Here is a 22,354-nt window from a genome sequence, read left to right as displayed (position 1 = left end):
AGAGGGAAAAGAGGAAAAATGCCAGGAAGCCCTTTACCTGGAAAAGCAGCAACATGGAGACCTCTCCTTGAGATTCAGGCCAGATGGAAAGCCACCAGTCTTCCAGACCAGGCACACAGGTTTCTTGTTCTGCACCCCGACTTAGGGCTATCTCTCAGCAGATTTCCCACAATCAGCAAGCAAGGAGAAACTCATTTAGAAGCCCACAAGTGAAAGACGGATGGCAAGTGACACACAGAGGACTGTTTTGTAAGACAGTGGTGGAAAGCTGTGATACAGAAGTTAACCCAGCCGTTAAAGCTTAGCCACTTTCCTGAGGCCAAGGGAAAGAGTACTTCCCATCACCCTGATGAAGAACATGCTCTGCCTTTTTTTAAGATCTGCCACTTTAAATATAAAAAAGAATAACCCAGCTTTTGAGAAATTTCTTTTGAGCATTTCTTTTGTACATTTTCAAAATGTGCCTGGAACCCTACAGACCATTATGCAGAGTGTTAGATATTAGCTGGCTGTTTAATGAAGCCAGAAGGGAAAAGGTCACCTTGGAATTTACTATAATAAGATAACCTTGCCAGAAACTCTAAAATGTAATTATTTAAGGAACACCATATTGAAAAAAAACTATGGTCAGCAAAGAATAATGTCCTAGATACATTCTGGTTCAGCTACAGGTCATTAGACTAGGTAAGACTCTTGTGCAACTTGAATTCAGTGGAGTTGAATTCATTAACACCAGGGTTGAACTTCATCCAAAGTCTTAACAACTTCAAGGGCTTTAGTAAGTGATCACCCTAGCCAAGTAATACATGTTGGCCAGGATAAGATGAATATTTATTTAGTGAAAGAAACTCTCCCTGCAGAAAATTAATTTGAAACTATTTTAAGGACAACAATTCAGAGGGTATGTAAATGTAGCTGTGTGTACATGAAGAACCAGACATCTTAGTCACAAACTTCAGGTAAGAAGTATTAGGAACATGGCTATTGCACATTTCACGCTCATTGTGGCAGGAATATGACCACAGAAGGAAAGATCCAAACTCAGGCAGACCCAAAAACACTTGACAGAATATACTTCTAAGATTTCTGTCGTCTCCAGGCACAAGCCATAAACCAGAGACTCCTCATGACTCTTCACCGTTGTCTTGAATACCCCAACCAGAATGTGGTAGCCAGACTGGCTACATTAAAGGTAATTATCATCATCCAAAAAAAGAGTAGGTTGTAGGCCCCACACCCACTGAAACTATAGTTTGCAGAGGAAGACCATGAAATGATCAAAAATCACCCATCTAAACAAGTTTTGCCATTGCCAACTAACCACAAAATTGCACTTGCTTTTCAGCTGATGGAAATGCAACCCACAGGAAGTCTCAGGCCAGCATAAGCAGTCAAAAAATAAATCCTGAAGTGAGCATGTCAGCAATTAGTGTAATATTAACTCACGTGCACTGGACTGGGTAGCTGCTAAAAAGCGCGTTGTTTGTCTGATCAGACTGAGATTCTGTGCATAAAACAACCATCATGGAAAAGCATTTTCCTGGATAGGGCAGTATTAGACACCGCAGAGGCTGTTTTTAAATCCATGGTGAGAAAGACAACACTCTTAGTAGTCCTGTGTTAGTTTTGAATTAAAGCATGGCCACGCAGAGAGCAATTAATTCAAATTATTATCAATTCAAATAACCAAAATATCTGCAACTAAGCAACCAATGCTAACTAAACTGAATTAAGTGAAGCAGAAAAAATCAGAATCTTCTCTGTTCATCAGGTCTCTTCTAAAACTGACATAGAATTGAATCTTTTGAGGTAGCCAAAATTCGTTAAGCTTCTATTAGTGGCCAATTTTGTAGACTGAGAAAGTACCCAACCAAAAGTAAAATCTGAAGCATGGCAGGAAAAGACTGAGAGTGGAGACAAGGAGATAAGGCAGAAGCAAAAAAGCAGGAGTTATCAATTGATATTACCATGGTTTTATAGGAATGATGGATTTTGCAAACATTTTCCAAAAAAACAAGTTGTTTCTCTTTCTGCGTAGTATTTCCTGACTTCAGTTCAGTATTCAGGAAATATCTATACAATGGATTTTCTAGGATTCCTAATCATAAAAAGCATAATTTAGGAATATTATTCAAAATGTTCTGGTTAAGTTTCTACAGAGATTGTAACTGCCTCTTCACGTAGTAATAGTTTACTCTGAAATTTCCTTATGGTTTGAACTTGCTGTGCTTAATTACAGTTTATTTAAAAAGTGAGTCCTTCAATCTTTTCTTCACAGTTTGGAGCACATAATCATCTGTATGAAGAAACGTCTTTGTTGTTTAACTCCAGCGGAGAACAGGCAAGACAACCAAGGACAAAAGGTAAAGAAACCAGTTATTCTAATCCGGGTATTGTAATTACCTAGTTTATAAGTAATGCACTCAGTAAGCTGAATATGTGAAAGAAGACACTCCAACTCTAATTCACAGACTGATACATATAGGGATGTACTCAATGAATAACATACACCATAAGAAATACAACGTCGAAGGCTTTGTTGAGGTTTCACAAGTCCATCACAATAAACATTCATAAGAGCATAGCTTTGGGTTGCAGCACTTTGTAAACTCAAATGAAAAAATTGCAGATTTTGTTTCGGAATAAAAATGTAAGAATTCTACACAGTGCCCTAATAGCTCTCACTGCTTAGTTGGGACAGACGCAGAACCCAGCACACACCTATGCACTGTAACAGATCCCTTCTATATAAAGAAACTGAAAAAACAGAAAAACTCTCCTCCCCTGGCATATTCTTGCATGTTCATTCCAAGCCCTGAAACTTCAAGCACACAGCCTCTCTTCTCCGTACTACTATATAGTATCTGTTGCAACGTTTTTGGCACAGAAACCTTTAATCTTGTATAAAAATTTAAAAAAAATAATCAATAAAAGTAATTTTAAAAATTATATTTTGTAGTGTATTAATTGACCTAATTGGCACCACGTGAAGGAAATCAATGAGTTAATTGCTAATTGATAAATTAGAAAACTTCACACGATCATATGACATAGCAGTGCCTCTAATAATGTTTATCTCCTAAATTCTGTGCCAGTATTCTAATCTAACTCCTTTATTTGCTGTAAATTTGAGTCTCTAAACTGCTTTCAAGATGTTATTTTAAGCTCAATAGCTGCTAAGAGAATTCCATCATGAGAGACACTGTTTGAATGTTATCTGCTGCAGGGAATATGGAATCAAGATATTTACAGAATCTTTTCACAGCCCCTTTAGTATCAGCCACTGTTGTTCTCACATGAAAAATTCCTTAAATCCATATTAATGTTCAGGCACACCAATATTCACAAGAATGCAATTAATATCTCTTGGACTTTTGTCTAATAAAATAATGTGTAACTTATTTTGATCATAAATACTGTATATTGGCATGTGCTAATAGAAGATGCTAGAATAGCAGAGTATCATTTTACAGAAAGCAGGAAAAATGGATTAGATCCAAACATCTCCCTGTCTCATTTAGTGGCTGAAAAGATTTAATTCCATGAAGAACAAAATTGAAATACATAATATATTCCCTGAAGGATCTGTAAGGAGCTTTACAATTAGCAATGAAATAAATTCAACTGTGAATCTTCTTTATAGTAAATAGTATTCAGGTAAGGCACAAAATGTTGTGAGACTTGCCAAAACTCTAATGTATATACTTTCCCTTTCATAAGATATCTCATAAACCTTTACTGCCGACGATGGCAGGCAGTATGTCTGGTTCTGTTTGCAGAACTGAATCTCAAAGTTGCACGACTCCAGATTCACACAGCTGCCCTAGAAATAAACTGTTGCTTGAGTGACAGGACATTACCAGATCTCTTCCAATTAGAATAAGTTCATTAAACACAGTAAGTGTATTTCAAAATTAATGCATTTTCAACCATTATATCTTTCACTCTTGAATTAAGCTAAATTTTAATTTTTACTATTGATACCTCTTTCTCATCAGATTCTTCTGCGTTGAGGCTATGGATATGGATAACAACCAGCTGCTTTGAATTAAGGTCTCCAGACCCAACACGCAAAAGAGCACCTTCCGAATAATCACTTTGGATTCGTGTCATTTAGCTTTAAATTTTTTGCCATTATCCCAAATCCCAGTCCCAAAGACGCTAAAGTATTTATTCTCAAACCCACATGTTTTGCAGCATAAGTGCTGTAATGAACCGGTCCCACTTAAGGTATTATGCTCGTACTTAACTCAGTGGCAAACTTCCCATTTCAGTGCTCAAGACCCGGCCAGCTGATGATTACCCGGGGGATAAAAAGTATGTCTTTGTCTCTTCTGGACAAGGCTGCCACGTGACACAAGTGCTTTGCCAATGGAAAAGTCTGTCCAAGGTCAGCAGTTCGGTTGCCGAAAGGTCTAATGTATCAGGCAGTAATAAAATATTGCTGCAGAATACTTTGAGAAGCAAGTCATTCTGTACATAGCTCGGGACTGTACAGCCTTGTTTACAGTTTATAGAGTCTAACCCTAAATCGTAATACCTAGCTTTTGCTTTAAACTGTAGAGAAAGTATACAGGCTGATTAATACATTATTAATATTTATTAATAGCTATTATTTAGCAGCCCAAAACTGCACCATTTCCTTTCCAAACACACACATGAAAAAGTACAAGATGCTTCCTTGGGAATTTCTGATCTGCCTTATGGGTCTGTTAGGGGTAGTTCATGTTGGCTCACTGAGAAACACCTGTTAATGTTGCAGGCCATTCTCATTTTGACTGTTAAAATATTTTTCTTTATCAGATCAACACTCTTCCTACAGTAAAGATCTTCAAGAAATGGAAAACCTAAAGGGATTTTTTGCACTAGGAGGGTAGAGGGGCAGGAAGAAGAAAAGATTATTTTTGTGCAATTAATCCAAACCAAGAACACATAAGCAGAAGAAAACAGAAAACAGAAACAATGGTGTTGAAGGTTTTTAAGGTATACAGAAATAAAATAATATAGATCATTAGATGCACAAGAAATCTAGGATTTTGTAGTTCTTGTGAAAAGTTAATTATAAAGTTACATGAACAACCAGTTGAGCGACCATTGAAATAGCCTACCTCCTTTAATCTGAATATTCTGACTACCCAGATAATAACATATTCCAGAAATACTAAAAGGTTCATATACCACTGTCACGCTTTTCCTTTTAACTAAAGTTTGTTGTTTTCAAGTAGCAAGAACTTACAAATTTCATTCTGCTATCACTCCAGCTTGTGTGCAAAAACCAAACACGCAATACTTAAAATTAGTAGGCCTTCGTAAACTACCAGCATATTCAGCAGCACCATGAGCCCTATGCTTTTTATAAGGGTCACGGGTTTTGCAACCGTGAGCAATAGGGCACCACAAAAAAGTTTACAAAAGCAGTATGGAGGAACTTTCAAATGTTTGCATGACTTTTAGCCAGGTTTGAAACTCTTTGGGTAAGAAACCTCACACTCCTGCCTGCTTTTTCCAGTACCTCCTTTATTTACAGAAATACCCCTTTGTGAAAACACACTTTCCTGATTGCTTATTTGCTTAGTGTTTTTGACAAAGCAGTGAAAAGGTATGGAGTTTTGTAAAAATTGTTTAATGAAGCCACATGGAACTCAATACAGTCTCCTGAACAGAGACAAGCCGGGTAACTCAGATTCCCAGAAACATCTGCTGTCATCTTCTAAAAAAATTTTAGTGACCTTGAGCTGACTTACAATTTTGCAATGAAGAACCATGAAATGTGCAAAGTGAAAGGAAAACCAAAAGCAACTTACAGTCCTTGAACAAGAGCACTGATGCTTCTGAGCAGCTCTGATGGCTGCACTTGGACTATGACAGAACAGGGACCTGAAAACCCGTTTGGCAAAGCACTCGACTACGTGCTTAACGGAATGGCTGCCGGGTTGTTTATCATGTTGCTGCTGCAGCACAAGGATGAGTTTAAATTTTTTTCATTTAAAGTTCAAGGTTTCTGTTTATTACCATAAGACACTCTTCCTACAGTAAAGATCTTCAAGAAATGGAAAACCTAAAGGGATTTTTTGCACTAGGAGGGTAGAGGGGCAGGAAGAAGAAAAGATTATTTTTGTGCAATTAATCCAAACCAAGAACACATAAGCAGAAGAAAACAGAAAACAGAAACAATGGTGTTGAAGGTTTTTAAGGTATACAGAAATAAAATAATATAGATCATTAGATGCACAAGAAATCTAGGATTTTGTAGTTCTTGTGAAAAGTTAATTATAAAGTTACATGAACAACCAGTTGAGCGACCATTGAAATAGCCTACCTCCTTTAATCTGAATATTCTGACTACCCAGATAATAACATATTCCAGAAATACTAAAAGGTTCATATACCACTGTCACGCTTTTCCTTTTAACTAAAGTTTGTTGTTTTCAAGTAGCAAGAACTTACAAATTTCATTCTGCTATCACTCCAGCTTGTGTGCAAAAACCAAACACGCAATACTTAAAATTAGTAGGCCTTCGTAAACTACCAGCATATTCAGCAGCACCATGAGCCCTATGCTTTTTATAAGGGTCACGGGTTTTGCAACCGTGAGCAATAGGGCACCACAAAAAAGTTTACAAAAGCAGTATGGAGGAACTTTCAAATGTTTGCATGACTTTTAGCCAGGTTTGAAACTCTTTGGGTAAGAAACCTCACACTCCTGCCTGCTTTTTCCAGTACCTCCTTTATTTACAGAAATACCCCTTTGTGAAAACACACTTTCCTGATTGCTTATTTGCTTAGTGTTTTTGACAAAGCAGTGAAAAGGTATGGAGTTTTGTAAAAATTGTTTAATGAAGCCACATGGAACTCAATACAGTCTCCTGAACAGAGACAAGCCGGGTAACTCAGATTCCCAGAAACATCTGCTGTCATCTTCTAAAAAAATTTTAGTGACCTTGAGCTGACTTACAATTTTGCAATGAAGAACCATGAAATGTGCAAAGTGAAAGGAAAACCAAAAGCAACTTACAGTCCTTGAACAAGAGCACTGATGCTTCTGAGCAGCTCTGATGGCTGCACTTGGACTATGACAGAACAGGGACCTGAAAACCCGTTTGGCAAAGCACTCGACTACGTGCTTAACGGAATGGCTGCCGGGTTGTTTATCATGTTGCTGCTGCAGCACAAGGATGAGTTTAAATTTTTTTTCATTTAAAGTTCAAGGTTTCTGTTTATTACCATAAGTACAAAGAAACTAGCACATAACAGAGCTGAGTTTTCAAGCTTCCCAGCTCTACCAGTATTGTGCGCTCAATAAAAATGTGCGTGTCTAGATTTTGAATGCTGATTTATCAGTGAAAAATTCATGACCAATATGCCAAAAAACATCTCCCAATTACCTTTTCACTTGTCCAGTAAATTGCTCAATAAACCTTTCTCTAGTTTCAGTTTTCTGATCTGTTAGAACATGTTAATTCCTGTCCCGGTGCCACTCACCTGCCACTATAAACCAAGTTTATCATGTAACAGTGTAAGCAGAGAGGCTGGAGTCCTTCTAGCTGGAACTACAGCCTCAAGAATTCCTAACAGGGGAAGGAGCTGGCAAATTTAGCAGACTAAATCCATACCAGCAGCTTTAAAATGAAACATATGAAATGGATAAAAAAAAAAAAAAAAGGAACGATGATAGCATAAACCAAGAGCTCAGGGGATAAGGAGATAAGGAGTAGCATGGGAAAGGAAAACTTTGCCACTTTCCCATACATGCCATCAGCCTAGTTATTTTTAAGGAAAAAAATGTTACTCTTTTTCTGTCCTGCCCATTCCAAAAATGTTCAAGGGGCTCAGGACATTTTAACATATTTAAGGGAATTTTTCTGCCAGCTGTTTTCAAATGCTGGCATGTAAATCTGACAGAAAAAATTTATTCAACCCTACGATTTCATATATTAGTAACGTGGTTGCTTCCACTGTTCTGCCAAGTAAGCTGTGTTCTCACCCATTTTATACAGAATGTGCAAGTATCTGTGGAAGCTCTTTAGATAGAACTATTAGTTTATTTCATCATCAAACAAATTAGTGTTGATGGATGCTATACAAACTGTTCACATGAAAAAATGAATGCTAGGTGTGTATAATGTGTCAAAAATGAATCTGGACGAAACCAGAACAAATTAGAATTGCTAAGATCACCCTAGAAGAGGTCCAGAACATTTGGTTTATTTGGACTGTGAGTAGCTTATACTATTTCTTTACTTTTGAAGAGTCACTTTTTGGTAAAATGATGGAGTTCACATTACAGTTCAGTTCCCCATAAGAAACTCCAATCTAGAGGCAGGTGTTTCTGCAGAACTAGTTACAGCTCCAGCAGGAATCGAGAAGCAGCAGCAGTTTGATAAAGAGCACTTTCCTTTCTTGCTGGAGCAGTAGCTGAGGTGCTTACCAGCCAGAAGTGAGATAAGGCAGCGGTCAAACAAGAGTATTGGGATTTGAAACTTCCAGTTCTAGTAGTAATTACACCAAGCTAGAAAGAAAGGACACAGTAGCTCCATTTTTGTTGTTTGCTATGGTAATTTTAAAGACAGATCTAAGGATGGATTGACAGGTGAAGAAAAATTAAAGGCCAAAGGACAGGTTTTACAAATCTGAATTGACTCTCCTCATTCCAGTCCACTCAGCAGGATTGACTCCAAAACAGAAGCAAAAATGTAGGCAAACTAAGGGCTTGTAACCTGGGAACATGAGAGGTTACAACAGGGAATGGCACAGTGCACAACTGCACACAAGACAGCTGTAGATCTGCAGAAATTCTACATCCTCTCTAATTTGCAGCACACTAGACAGATCTAGAAATATACCACAAGATGCTATAACACTAATCTGAATATCAGAATTAACAATTGTATAAATGACCTTGCAGTCTGCAGATACCACCTCAACATCTCATTATCTCAATACAATTTTGATATACTTTAACAAAATGGACTTTTTTAGGCAATCAGAAGATGCTCTTTTCTCCTCAAGCAGCCTCAATGGAATTTACATAAATGAGCATACTGCTTGGTTGGATTCTTGACCGCTCAGAGAAGGTTAATGATGTGAGAATCATAATCACCACAGTGGAAAAACTATATAGGAATCACCAAAGTCAAGTTAGATGGACAGGGAAATAGATGGTAACAGGTCTATAGTGTTTGTCATGTGAGATCAAGCCAGAATTATAAACTGCCAGTTAGTTATCTGACCAAAATACCTGTTTAATTCCCCTCTCTTCTCCTCTTGTTCTTGGCATCTATTTCACACTGCTTAGGTGGCCTCTCCTGGCAAAACCTCTACCCAAATGCACTAGCGCACAAACAACACTTCATTCACCAAGGTGCAACTTACCCAAATAGTTGTTGCTCTTTGACATCTCCGTGATGTTGATTTTAGTAGCTCCTTCAGGAATTTCCACTATCTTGTGGTAGCCGAGATTTGTTAGCGTGTGTTTGAAAACTCCAGACACAACCTTGCAAGCAGTGTTGTCCCCTCCGCATATTCCACACTTGTCAATCACCTTGTCTGAACCCAGGTAGTCGTCACAGCCAATGCTCTGCAAAATAAAATAAGATTTATCTTTTCAAGATCTTATAACTGCGGACTTCAGACATAACAACCAGGGACAGCAAGACTTTCAGAGAACATTCAGTCCTGAAAAGATTTTGTTCATTAGCATTTCAGCAATCTCTTCCCTTGTTCCTCTATATGCAAAAAGGCAATAAAAAACAGAGGGTTCACAGACTTCAAGATTTCAAGTTAGCTGACGGGTTTTTACAGCCTGTTACCAGAAATACAAGAATATACTAAAGAACACTAACTGATTACACCTTCCTTGGCTGAAAGAAAAGAATCTCTTAACAACACAGTTTTCCTGTAGCTGCTAGTGAGAAAAGAGGTGAAGAGCTATGATTTTGTTATGATCCAAAACGGGCTTTTTACAAAAGCAATGCTATATATACAAAATGTCTTCTTAATCTCCTCTAAAATTGAGCACTGAGCCTATTCTCACCAAAATGGCTTTCTAAACAGTCTTTATACTGCATCTAGACAGTTATTGAGGCATTGCCCCCTGTTCACTGAGCAGAAAATCTTCAACCCACTCAGTAACATCCACTTGGACAGGATAGTTTAAAAAAAATGAATAGTTTAAAAGAATGTAAATTAAAAGGCAGAAAAAATGTTAAAGAATTGACACAAACCAGAAAAAGTTATCATTTCAGCTGATTGAACTTCAGAAGTGCACATACTGTAGGGACTATCTCCTCTCTTACAGAAACATTTCTGTTCTTTGACGTTGCTTTTTCGTATGTACAGACTTTAAATAACATTTATGATGAACACTTATCATATACCTATATAATTAACTGGCATATGCAAGAAAGATCTTCTCATTCAGTTAAGAATGAAGTATTACATGAGCCAGTAGAACAGAAGCCTATCACATATTTTATGAAGTGTAGCAATTTGATGGAAAATGTACAAAATAAATGACATTGTTCTTTATTTCAAATTGTCAAAAATACTTGCAAAATTCTTGTTGAAAAAACATTTAATTATTGTTTTATGGTCTCTCCTGGAAGCAAACATTCAAGTAAGAAGGAGAAGAAAAAGAATTTTTTGATACCACCAACTTACAACATAGGGAGTATCTTCAGCCCTGGCATCACTGTATTTCTTTCCTATTCCCAATATGAACACTTGGATCTTGCTGTGAAAAATGTTCTAAACTGCAGGCCAGAGTCTGCTTAGTTCCAATATAAATATTTAACGCCCAACATCTTTTTTCATGACTATCCAAGAAACACAGATAAAATCATCTAACTCATCACTGCCAGGATCATATGGAGCTTGACAATGATACCTGTTTGTAGTCACGAAGCAAGAAAATGAGGAAGATTCCTGAGCACTCTGTGTTTCATTGTGCAATAACATGGTAGCTAAAAATCTGCTCCATCCCATCAAATCTAGTGTGAGCAGATTGTTGCATGATTTCAAAGAGATTTTGGATTCAAATAGAAACACTTGGATTAACATCTTGCATTTGCATTGCTTGATGGAAATCTTAAAATCACGTATGAGTTCAATTTTTGTGTTTTACCTCAAAATATGTTTTATTACTAACAAAGTAATACTTTTGCTTAAACATAGAAATTATAAGTGTCACTGTACCAAATCATACAGTATGATTTCAGACGTGCCAAAGCAATCTGAAAAATGTGAGCAACTTAAATTTAAGACAGTTGTGCCCAACAACTGATCAATCTCTGTACTAGTACCCCTTGAAGGATCTTTTGCTGAGAGTATTTACACTTTCTCTACCATATATTTTTTGGATGGAAACGTCATAGTACTTAGAATCATTCTACGTTCTACAGTCATTTTCAGGAAATTTCCACTGCCAGCAAGTGGTTTTATGGAGGGAATCCTTTCAAGTATGAGGTGTTATATAATATGAATTGCTACTCTGCATGTTTAATGGTGTTCTCCATCACTACTCAGTCCCAGACAGGTTAATACAATTTTCTTCCTCTTAGCAAATAAAACAGAGTAGAGAAAAGTGTGTTTTATTCATTGAGACCGCAATGCAGAACTACTGCGGGTCAGTCGAATAGAACTACATCTCACAGAAGAAACACAACCCATCAGTACAAATGGGATTCCTTTGCAAGGAATAAAGATCAAACCCATTTTAAACTCATATGTCATTCTTAGTCAAATGTTGACTGACATACAAAACAGCTGTCAATCTTCGGCTGTACTATTTGGAATTCTTCCCATATAGGGTAAAAGGAACTTCTGTCACAAAAAATGCCTGTAATGTTTAAATGTTCTTTCACAGAAATGACTGAGAAAGATATTCAGAATTATTGGAGACACGGACCTAATAATTTGAAACCAGGAACTGACAATGAGGAAAAAGTCATAGAACCTCAAGTATATAAATAAGATAAATAAGAACATAATAAATAAATAACACAAGATAAGTAAGATAATAAATACAATAAACAAATGATATATATTATGCAGAGTGAACTCATATATGCATTTTACATACCAACAGAACAATTTTTACAACAAAAAATTAAAAATTTTTATGGGGTGTCTACTGAGACTTCCATGGAAATGGTGTGCTTTAAGGATGAATATTGCACAGGTTTCAGAAGAAGAGGCCAGTTATAACTAATACATTCTAGAAAACCTTGACATTTGGTTAATGCAGTTTAGCAGGCATAAAAAGTACGACTGTGTACTCTCCAATATTTCCAGATCTAGCAAGGATATCATATGGCCAGCCTGCAACCCACGTGTTCTATGGGACTCTCCCTTTCTAGCTGTATAAAGCATAGAATTCTAGCACCGGCAGGTCATGACATATTGGATCAGTCCTGGTCCAGGACTCAAGATGTCCTGGGCTTTGGTCCAGAGTAATTTTGGGAAGATGAAAGAAACACCTTTCTGGCAAGCTGATTCTGTTTTCTTTCTGCTTTTAAACAGCTGCTGGAAGCTGCACTGAGATTTGTAATGGTACTCATCCTTGTAGAACTGGGCTAGTGAACAGAATTCATGCAAATTAAACAAAAATATATAATCCATATAACTGTACTGAACAGGTGATCCAGCATTTTTTATTTTTCCCCCCCTGTTATGACCATAAATTTTAGAAGTACCACTTTAGTACTTGGCTAACATACATTCATATAAAAATATGAACCAACTTCTAACTTCTCTGAGGCTGTGGTATTCATTACATTTAAGCACTTGTTTACAGAGCAAACATAAACTCTATTATCACATTGCCTAATACACTGTGATATATCAGCAAGAAAAAATGATGTTAAGGAAAGAAGTCATACAACCTGGAATCCACTGTGAGTGTTCCTTCTGGTATCTGCTGTGGGAACATGAATAAGTCTTAACTATGTCAATAAATACAAAGATCAGAAGTTTTGCTAGAAAAGCAGGTAGGCCTGAAATCTCAGATAGTCTCCTTGCACAACCCTGGAAGTCTGAGATGTAAAGTGGGTGCCAAATACATTAACACCCAACTTAACAGCCCAGTACACTCTCACGATGGTGAAAGGTGGCCTCGGTCAATGAAGAATTCCCAGCTGTTTTTCATCATGTAGTACACATTTAAGGAATCCAAAAGCAGATGTCGCTTTACGAGCCACATCACACACAACATTCCTGCTATGAATGTAGGAATACTAGCACTGTGAACACAAGATGAATGAGAGGACAAAGGTAAACGCGTTCTGCCCACCGAAAGGATTTTGGACAGGACTACTGCAAGCATATTGACATATTGGCTGTCAACTTGAGGAGGTCTGGAAAATATCTGTCCCTTAAAACATTATCTTGCAAAGTACTGTTTCTTAGAAGAGGTACTTTTGACTTGCACTATCTAGACGTCTTCTCTATTGCTCAACTATTTTTGCAAAGTGGTTCAAGAAACTCTTTTAAGTTACAAGTTAGCATGAAAGACACTGTTCAAGAATTACAGCCACCTCTATGCCAAAATTAATTTAAATAAAAACCCTTGAGAGAAACAAGGGACAATATGGATGAAATATTCAGCAGTGGACTTAATAGGGATTTAAGAATGTATATACAATAGAATGGGGCTGGTGCCAGGCATTTGAAAACATGAAGTGCTGATCCTTGAAATAGGAAACAGATGTTACAATCCCAATATTAAATGATTCTATTAAAAAATTGCAATCTATGTGGCAGAGTAGCATAAATAATACAACATGATAATAACTTGCTTCCGTTGTTTTAGCTGCATTGTATTATCAGGTAGGAAAGTCACAGTTATGAGTTGAATATATTAACACCATTAACTTCAAAAATCAGTTAGATTGACAGGTAGTTAGCTAAAAGTTCTAATATGTAAGTAATTTGGTGTTTGGGCAACCACAGGGCTAGAAAGCAGAAAAATGAAATGTTTACCAGAAGTCATACTCAAGTATAAGTCAAAAATTCTACGAAATGGGTCAGAGACAGATATGGATGTGCCACAGCCGATCCAGCTGCTAAAGAAATGTAAGGCAGGGTAATGTGAGAAGAGTAATCAAGCAAGGCATGTGACTAAAGAAGTTAAGTGGGTAGCAGAAGAATATCTGGCTACAAGTGGGACACCTGCTTTACCACCGTATATTATCAATAAATCCTAGTTCTACAAATTGCTGAGGCTACTGCTAATTAAGTGAAAAAAATCATGAAATACCATGACGATTAAAACTAGCTTTGCCAGCTGATAATATCTTTTCTAAGTTGCACTTAAAATATTTCCCTTTTTTCCTTCTATAAACTACCAAATTATTGAAAAACATATTTTTAATATATTAGGATTTAAGCTGTTTAATACCATGTAGCTTCTACAGAGAAGCAGGATTATATGAATTATTAAATATTATACTGCCAGGAAATAGTTCATAAAAATCACTGTATCTAATACTAAGGATTAATTATTTGCTGCATTTAAGGAATAAGAAAAGGAAGATACTCCAAATCTCACATTAGCTGTTTTGAGCCTCTTTGCCTTGTAATTATCTAGGTACCTGAGCAGAAACCAATACAAATACTCCGTGGTTTACATTAGAAAAATACTACATCGGGGTAAGAAAATCTGCATATTGACATAAAACTACCTAAGCAAACAGGTAATGCATGAAGCATTACCAACACATGGAACAATTAACTTTAGCACACATATCCTGTCACATTATTTCATGTTGAAAGACAGATTTAAAAGAAAAAAGACATCCTGTAAGCACGTCTATGTGCCTCTCTATTAATATTTAGCTCTCACTTGCTGTTACCTAGTTTCATTTGTACTGCTAGCAGATATAAAATTACATAGATTAGTCTTAATAATATATTATTTATATTTGAAAAGGGATCCAGAATGCTGGTTGCGCAGCATACAGAGAATGAGATTCAAGCGTTAACAGAGTAAGAATTATTTTTATGCGGTCTGCCACCTAAGAGAATATATTGTCCTTAGATGTATATATGAAGAGCAAGCAAGAAGCACAACAGATTCTTTAGTTACCCAGAAGGTAAAATACTCTTCTGAAACTTTTCACAGGTACCTCAGAATGACTTTAAATTGAGAAGGATTAAGATCCAAACCAGGATAACATAACACAGAGGGCACATATTCTAACAGTGACTGCAAGAAATGAAGTAGACTGCCCACGTTCTTAAGCCTTTAATAAAGACCATTTGATAAAGTATTTTGAAATTCTATCAGACGAGATTTGAGGGTTTTGATGTAGGAATACCAGCTCATAAAGGCAGTACTATCACATACATCATCTAGCTGGCATTATCACCCTTCTGTAAAATGATTTTTTTCTTGCCTTTTTTTCCTGGAATATCTACAAAAAGGAATATCGAGGCAGTAACACTACCATTCAAACTCTTCATGAAATTACTCGTCAAATTTCATTTAAAACAAGCCATCTACAGAATTCAGAATGATAATGAATTTTTGAGGAGAAGATACTTACTAAGACTCATTTAGGATTTTGCAAAATTTATATTTAGCTTCTCATTGACATTCAGATAAGGAAGACGGGATGAATAGATTCTGACTATATATCACTTTTAATTAGGTATCACAGACTCTGATCCAAATGTCAGGAGTCTGGCATTTCTATCATACATATTGTAAATCGGCATATACTACACTATAAAGGAACATACTTTAAACCAAGCCATACAATTTTCCCACAGAATCATGCTACTAATTAGTACTGCACTATTTCCTTAGGTTCTGTTGGCTGTGTGGTGCTATACAACAACAATGTAGTGCTTTCAGTTGCCACTAGCTTAACTTAGAATTTGTCAGAGAAACTGAAGTTCCAGTGGTCCATAGCAGTGAGAGTTGAAACTGCCTCTTCCTCTCTTGATTTCCCTCTCAAGCAAGACCTCCAAGGTCCCTAGACACATGTCTAACTGAAGTCCATAGAAGAAAATGTTTCTGCATTTACCTAATCCCTCCTTTCAAAATGAATGAAAGAAACTATGCCACCTTTGAGAATAATGAAGGAAAAAAATAACTGTAAAAAGGGGGGGAATATTACAAATGTTTTTAAGGTTAGTTTCATTTGGCTCTTCCCGAAACTTGAAAATTTCCTGAACATATTTATTAGGTCTACCAAAAAAAAATAAAAAATGCTTCATTCAAGCACAAAGAAATCATTCCCAAAACCTAAAGCTGAAGCTAAAGCTAAAGCTGAAAGTCAGGAAAGATGTCATAATAAGCTAGAAATACTGCAAATATTTAACAGAAAAAAGGGAAAAGTTAAGAATCGTAACAGATTGGGTAAAGTTGAAAGGTGACAAAAGCATGTAAAAACAAGACAATTCTTCCATCATTCTTGGTCTTTTCTACCAATGCTGGAGCTTTAACTTTTTAATTAACCCTTGGTCTACATTGTTCATGGTTCTGCTCTTAAGAGGATCATCTTAGACCTTCTTTCATCCCCATTTTAATAAACAGCTTCTTATATTCTAGCCAAATTTGTAAGGTAGAGTGAGCTTCTCATGCCATGTCAGATATCTTCTCCATATATAGTCTGATGTTTTTACCTCCCAATCTTTTCAAACAGAAATGGGAAGATGTTATCTTAGTCATTCAACCAGTAGCAAAATGGACACAACTGAACTTGCACATTAGAAACTTAGTGTTGTTCCCAGGAGACGTAAGTGAGGTAACCATTTGTACAAGATGTAAAACAGCTTCCCAAGAGCTGAGATACTACTTAGTGACTTCCTCGCTGACCAGGAATATAACTGTATCTTTATAAAAACAGTGCTGCTGTATATTTTTCTAACAGTTTCATTAAATAACAACTTATCTATAAGAGAAATCAGCTTCTGTTTTGGGACAACATACGAAGCACTTCATCAGCAAGCCAAAGAAGAGATTTGATGTACTGGAATTTTCATACTGGTTATGGTCTAAGTACAGCCAGGAGATAAGTAGGAATTTGTGACTGCGTGTGCACAAGCAGTTGGAATGGTTGGCAGCTAAACGGCGTACAGAAAAACTGCGTGGTATTTGCTTCTAGAATACAGGCTTGAATTTGAGTTGGCTAGAGGGGAATCTCCAGATCCTCAAGAGACACTTTTAAGATAAGCAACAGATAATATATCTTGAATTGGACAGCACTATCTTTAAGTAATTAAAAAGCAGAAAAGTAACTACATATAATTAGAACCTCTGTATTCCTCAGAGTAAAATTTCCTGCCAGAAACACAGGACAGGATGTATGGCAAAGAAAACCTACAACCCACACATTCAGATGCAGACTATCAAGCTACCCTCTGAACACCACAGTCCACCATCACTCACAACAAAGTCCCAACAAACATAGGGATGATGACTGAGATATTCAATAGCCACAGATCAGTCACCCGTGGACACAGTCAGGAGAAGGGGGTGAATAAGCAGTTGCCTTTTCAGATATTTTTTAAATCTGGAAAGATAAGATTGCTCGAACTACACTGGGAGTCTGTGGGGGAGCTCCAAACTCCTCCAGATATAAGTCCCAGACCATGCCTCCATTATACCACTATTTCTACCTGATTTCCCATATTCAAACTTAAAGCTGCTATTGACGTGTCACTCCTCAAGAAAATTGTTTTGCAAGTGGAACTAAGTTAGAAACTCTGTTGATGCAGAAACCAGGACAAATGTCTCATTTTCCCTAGCACTGCAGGGCCAACACAGCTACGGGAACGTGAGACTAATTTCTTTCTGGTTTGTACATCAACTGAATTCTGCAACTAGACTCCATTTGTAGAACAATGACCTGTAGGAATGACACTTCAATACCAGCTCAACTACATTTCTAATGCTCTTTTAATAACTCATATTTTCTGCTTCTACAAACATACAATGAACAATGCACATTTCTCTGTTATAAATTATAAAAAAAATATTGACAAATACTTTCTAAAAAGCTCTCCTTCAAGTATTTATATTTCAGAACACACTATACAGATTTCAACTAAGTTCACTGAAATCTGTAGGAATATTTGCAGCTGAAAGATGCCTTAGGCTGAACAGTCATCTAACATCCATATAGCTTCTCCTCTGGGTGCTCTCGTGATGCTGAGAACATGTCCTTGCATACCTGTAGTATTATTCATTTTGTCACTTTTTACGCTATAAGCAACACCTTGTTTCTCGCTGCATCAGGGGAGGGGGGAGCAGAATCGATTCAATCTTAGCTACCCCTTTCTACTGCCACTACCACCTCCCTCCTGCTGCTGCTGGTTGAAGAATGACTTGCATTCTTGAGGGCACTAACAACTCAACAGCATTTTTTTCTTTTCTTTTGGCTGGCAACACATGCTTAACTTCAAATGGATATAGAATACAGGCTGATCTAGTAATTACAGCTTAATAATGTTTTTGAACATGTACATGGTCATTTGTGTTTACAGAAAATACTCGAATCCCACCATTCAAATTGACTGCAAATGGTTAGAGAGATGGCTGAGGTAAAGGGAGGAAGCCAAAGAGAAAAAATGTAAAAGAGAGTCCAGACACAGGCTAATTAAACTGCAGTTTCTTCTTTGTGAATGTAATTCTCCTAAGATTTGTTCAACTTAATGTATTGGTGAAATAAACACTGTTGAGTGTGTTTTGGTTTTGTTTCATTTTAATTCCTCACCTTAAATGCTTGAGCAGATCATTGGAACCATTTAAAAGTCATTACTTTTCCTAAACATACTATTTGTTTCCTTTGTGCATTTTGTTCAAGATGGACAAGGCATTTTGTCTTGTTAAAGCTTCACTTTCATTTTTAGTTAACAGCATTTTGGTATTACTTAGAGGTGCTGTAATTTTTAAAACTGAAATTATTTGGAAGGCCCATAATACAGGAAATTAAAATGAATGAGTTCAACAACTGAACTTTGCAATGTCCACTGTACCATGATTCTAAGAACATACACTGCAAAGCTTTTATTGCATTGCCATAATTGAATTTTATTTACTGGCCCTGGGAAGTACCAGCTTTTCTGTCCTCTCACACCTATTGGCAAATTCTGAGCACCAAGGTTAGTTTGTTTTAACAGAGAGCTCTGCTTTACCTATTTCAGCTCAACGCTGAAACGTCGTCATGTAGTATCCAATTCTGAAATTCCACCTCTCTGATGCACCTGATGCAAGAGAACCCTGTGCATTTTCTGAGACACTCCTTTGCTGGCAGGCAGACTACCATTCAGAATTCAAAAGCCTTTGGGCAGGAGCGTGACAGAAGTTAGTGCTCTTAAAAGAAAAAAGTGTATAGAGGTAACGTAACTGCAGACAATTAAAATTTACACGTGCTGCTTCATGACATTGCATGAATTATTGTTATGAAGCCATTTTCAAACAAGGACATTTGGGGTTACAGCATAGAGAGCTTGTCAAATTACCAGCCAGCTGGGATTTCACTCCCATGGTATTCCATTCCTTCTTACTCAGGAGAAGTTGCCAGAAAACACAAGTCTGCTTCGTTATACATTTAGAAATGTCTGCCCTCCACCTTTACAGGAATTCCTCGGTTTTCGTCCTCAGTCCCTAAATGGATTCTTCTCTCTCCTTCCCATTCAAAAACCACGCAGGGATGAAGTCAGTCACAGCATAAAGCTGCTCAGTTCCAAGAGCTGGTGTTTCATTTTCTCACCAGCAGTCAGTTGTGTGCAGTGTCCAATTCTGCTTCCTTTGAATATTCCAGAACCCCTCGGGTTGTAACATCTAGTGGACACTACACCTTTTTTTTTTTCAGCTCTTTTGTAGTGCAATTGTGTTAAAAGATAGTGCATTACCTTTATGTAAGATGTCTCATTCAGTGACCGTGGCCTAAAGACATGCAGCTGAGTGAATGCAGCGGGTTCTTGAGCCAATATGCCGGGAGCTTTAAAAAGATTAGTAAGAACGTTTTCTTCTGAATCTCTTCTAATCCCTCTCCCCCTCCCCACCCCCCATTTAATAACCATAGTATATGTGCAGCAAGTGCTCAGATATTCCACAATTTGGCCAACAATATCTATTTCATGGAGAAATGTATTACATCAGTTACTCTTGATCCAAATCCCACCGAAATCAGTGGAAAGGCTCCCTTCGAAATCAGTGGGAGTCAGGAATTAGCTCTAGTCTCCAGTGAAATGCCATCTACAAAAGCTACAAAAGTATAATTTACTATTCTTGATTCACCAGGAATAACTTGCTGAAATCACAATATTCTTAATTTCTACATTTTCTACATTTACTTCATTTTCTACATTACTACATTTTGTAAGTGTGGAGGATTTTCAACTTAAAGTTGTAGGGTTCACTGTCCCACAAATGCAGCATGATTAACGGCCTTTCAGAGCCCCCTTGACCTCCAACAGTAACTTAGGATGTCTCCAGAGGGACTCTTTGTCTGCATCTAGTCTTACAAAGGGCTTGAACTCTGAAGGAATAGAGTGTTTTTCTTTTGCTCGGTTGGTTTATGATTCTACTGTTTAGTCCTCAAATTTCATCTGAAGCTAAACAAACCTCAAGCCCACCAAGACATCTACAAAAAGCTAGATGATACAAAGAACGAATATTCTAACACTATCACCGATAGCTTTTCTCACTTAGTAATTGCTTCACAAATACCTCAATCTCTTTCACACATTTGCCACTGGAAATTTTCATTGCCACTGCAGCCAGAACCAGAAGATTTGTTTTATCAATCCCAATTTACCTAATGGGTTTACTCACCTCAATGATAAATTCACACCTGCAAACACTGTTACTGACATTTTAGCAAAGCATTTAGTATGCAAATATTGTTGTCTATAATACACAACACACTTTTTTCCTGTCTGACACAGGCTTCAAGCTAAAGCTCTAAGTATTTACCTTTTTGGGAGTTCTCTTACACACTAGCTCCCTCATTAAGATCTTGCCTTCAAAGCTTTAAGATCACACCACTGTTGCTGTCTCAGAGGTCACCTATGCTTTCCCCAGTAAGTCTGAGCAGCTTGCACATGCATTTTTAGTAATGGTATCTGTTCCCCTTTCAGTCCTGTATTCACAGAAGTTACCTGCAATTTCTGAAACAAAAGTTTGCACATATGGTCCTGAGGCCAAAGTGCGTATCGACTCCTTTATTTGTTATTTACAACATTCTCTCTCACATAAACAGAACTGTAACTAACTACAGGATTTATCTCAGGGGTCTCTAAGAACTGATACAAGATTTAAACTAATTTAGCAAACACTACCCCCACCTTTAATAAAGTATGAAATCTGACCACCAGCTTTGGTGCTTTATCAAGCTGCTATTCATCTATCAAATATCCCTTTGGGTAAGACAACATCTAGATGCACACATATAATCCAGCTTAGCCTTTTGACAAAGCAATTTACAAGAAAGTCATTTTATCAGACCCGTTTTAAATCAATTCGCTCTTCACTGATCCCGCAAAAAGGCACCAAGTTTTCTTGGTCCCCGATGCAACACAGAAAATATTGATGTTGTTTAACATACAGCCTGGAACAAAACAGTGGAAGCTAAGAAAAACTGTCAGCGAGAACGGGGCAATCATGCCCAACATCGAGACTCAATTCCACTGCAACAGAAAATGGGAAAATCTGGCAAATAATTAGGTTGAATAAGGTCTTGGGAAACTAAACGTAAAAGACCAGAGAAGCAGAAAGTGAAACCAGAATGGGTTTTGGCTCATTTCAGGTTTCCAGTTCTGTGCCTGAAGCTGCTTAGGTTCAGTTCCAGATAAATCAACACCAGTCTAATAGAAGTTGGGTAAGATGGTTTGATAACTCAGCCCATATTGCAACACATGAGAGACATGTAAGGATCATACGATGTAAGCAGGTGTACAAAAAGCGGCTTTGGCCAGGAAGGCAAATGGTTCTTTTTTCTGCTTCCTAAACACAGTGTGAGCACCTCAGAGACTTCAGAGCTGCATCTGCGTCTGCTAGTCAGAGCAGGACTGGCTAGAGGTTCTGGCATTGCACTCCCTAGGAAGGTGTCCAGAAACACTACAACCAGAACTTGGCAGTTGCAGGATAAAGCCTCTTTAGTCTGGTTTCCCAGGCTCTAAACTGGGCAAAGCTGAGTTTCGTTTATTCCCTGTTTCAGATCCCATGTACCACTCTTGGCAGGTTGGCTGCCCAGGCTCAAGGCTAACTTTCATAATGCAGCCATCCAGCCTTGAACCACAGAGCTGAGCTGCCTCCTGCCCTCCTTTTTCTGAGGAGGTACTTCTAAGGCCAGGGTTCACCAGTGGTCTCTGCCTGAGCTATGCTGCAGGTACAGCTGTGCCA

At 37.5% G+C, this 22,354-nt stretch overlaps 1 protein-coding gene across 2 annotated transcripts in view; it reads right to left on the bottom strand.

The window, feature by feature from the left end:
- Nucleotides 1-22,354, bottom strand: part of THSD4 (thrombospondin type 1 domain containing 4) — a 346,399-nt gene that overhangs the window by 60,648 nt on the left and 263,397 nt on the right. For both annotated transcript variants that reach the window (XM_014944678.1, XM_014944679.1), the window contains one exon: nucleotides 9,373-9,577. In XM_014944678.1, the coding sequence (XP_014800164.1) occupies nucleotides 9,373-9,577 (205 nt within the window). The remainder of the gene's footprint in view (nucleotides 1-9,372; nucleotides 9,578-22,354) is intronic.

This window comes from Calidris pugnax, unplaced genomic scaffold (assembly GCF_001431845.1).
Source record: "Calidris pugnax isolate Ruff unplaced genomic scaffold, ASM143184v1 scaffold70, whole genome shotgun sequence".
Classification (NCBI taxonomy): domain Eukaryota; kingdom Metazoa; phylum Chordata; class Aves; order Charadriiformes; family Scolopacidae; genus Calidris; species Calidris pugnax.
This window is presented reverse-complemented; position numbering and strand designations above follow the sequence as displayed.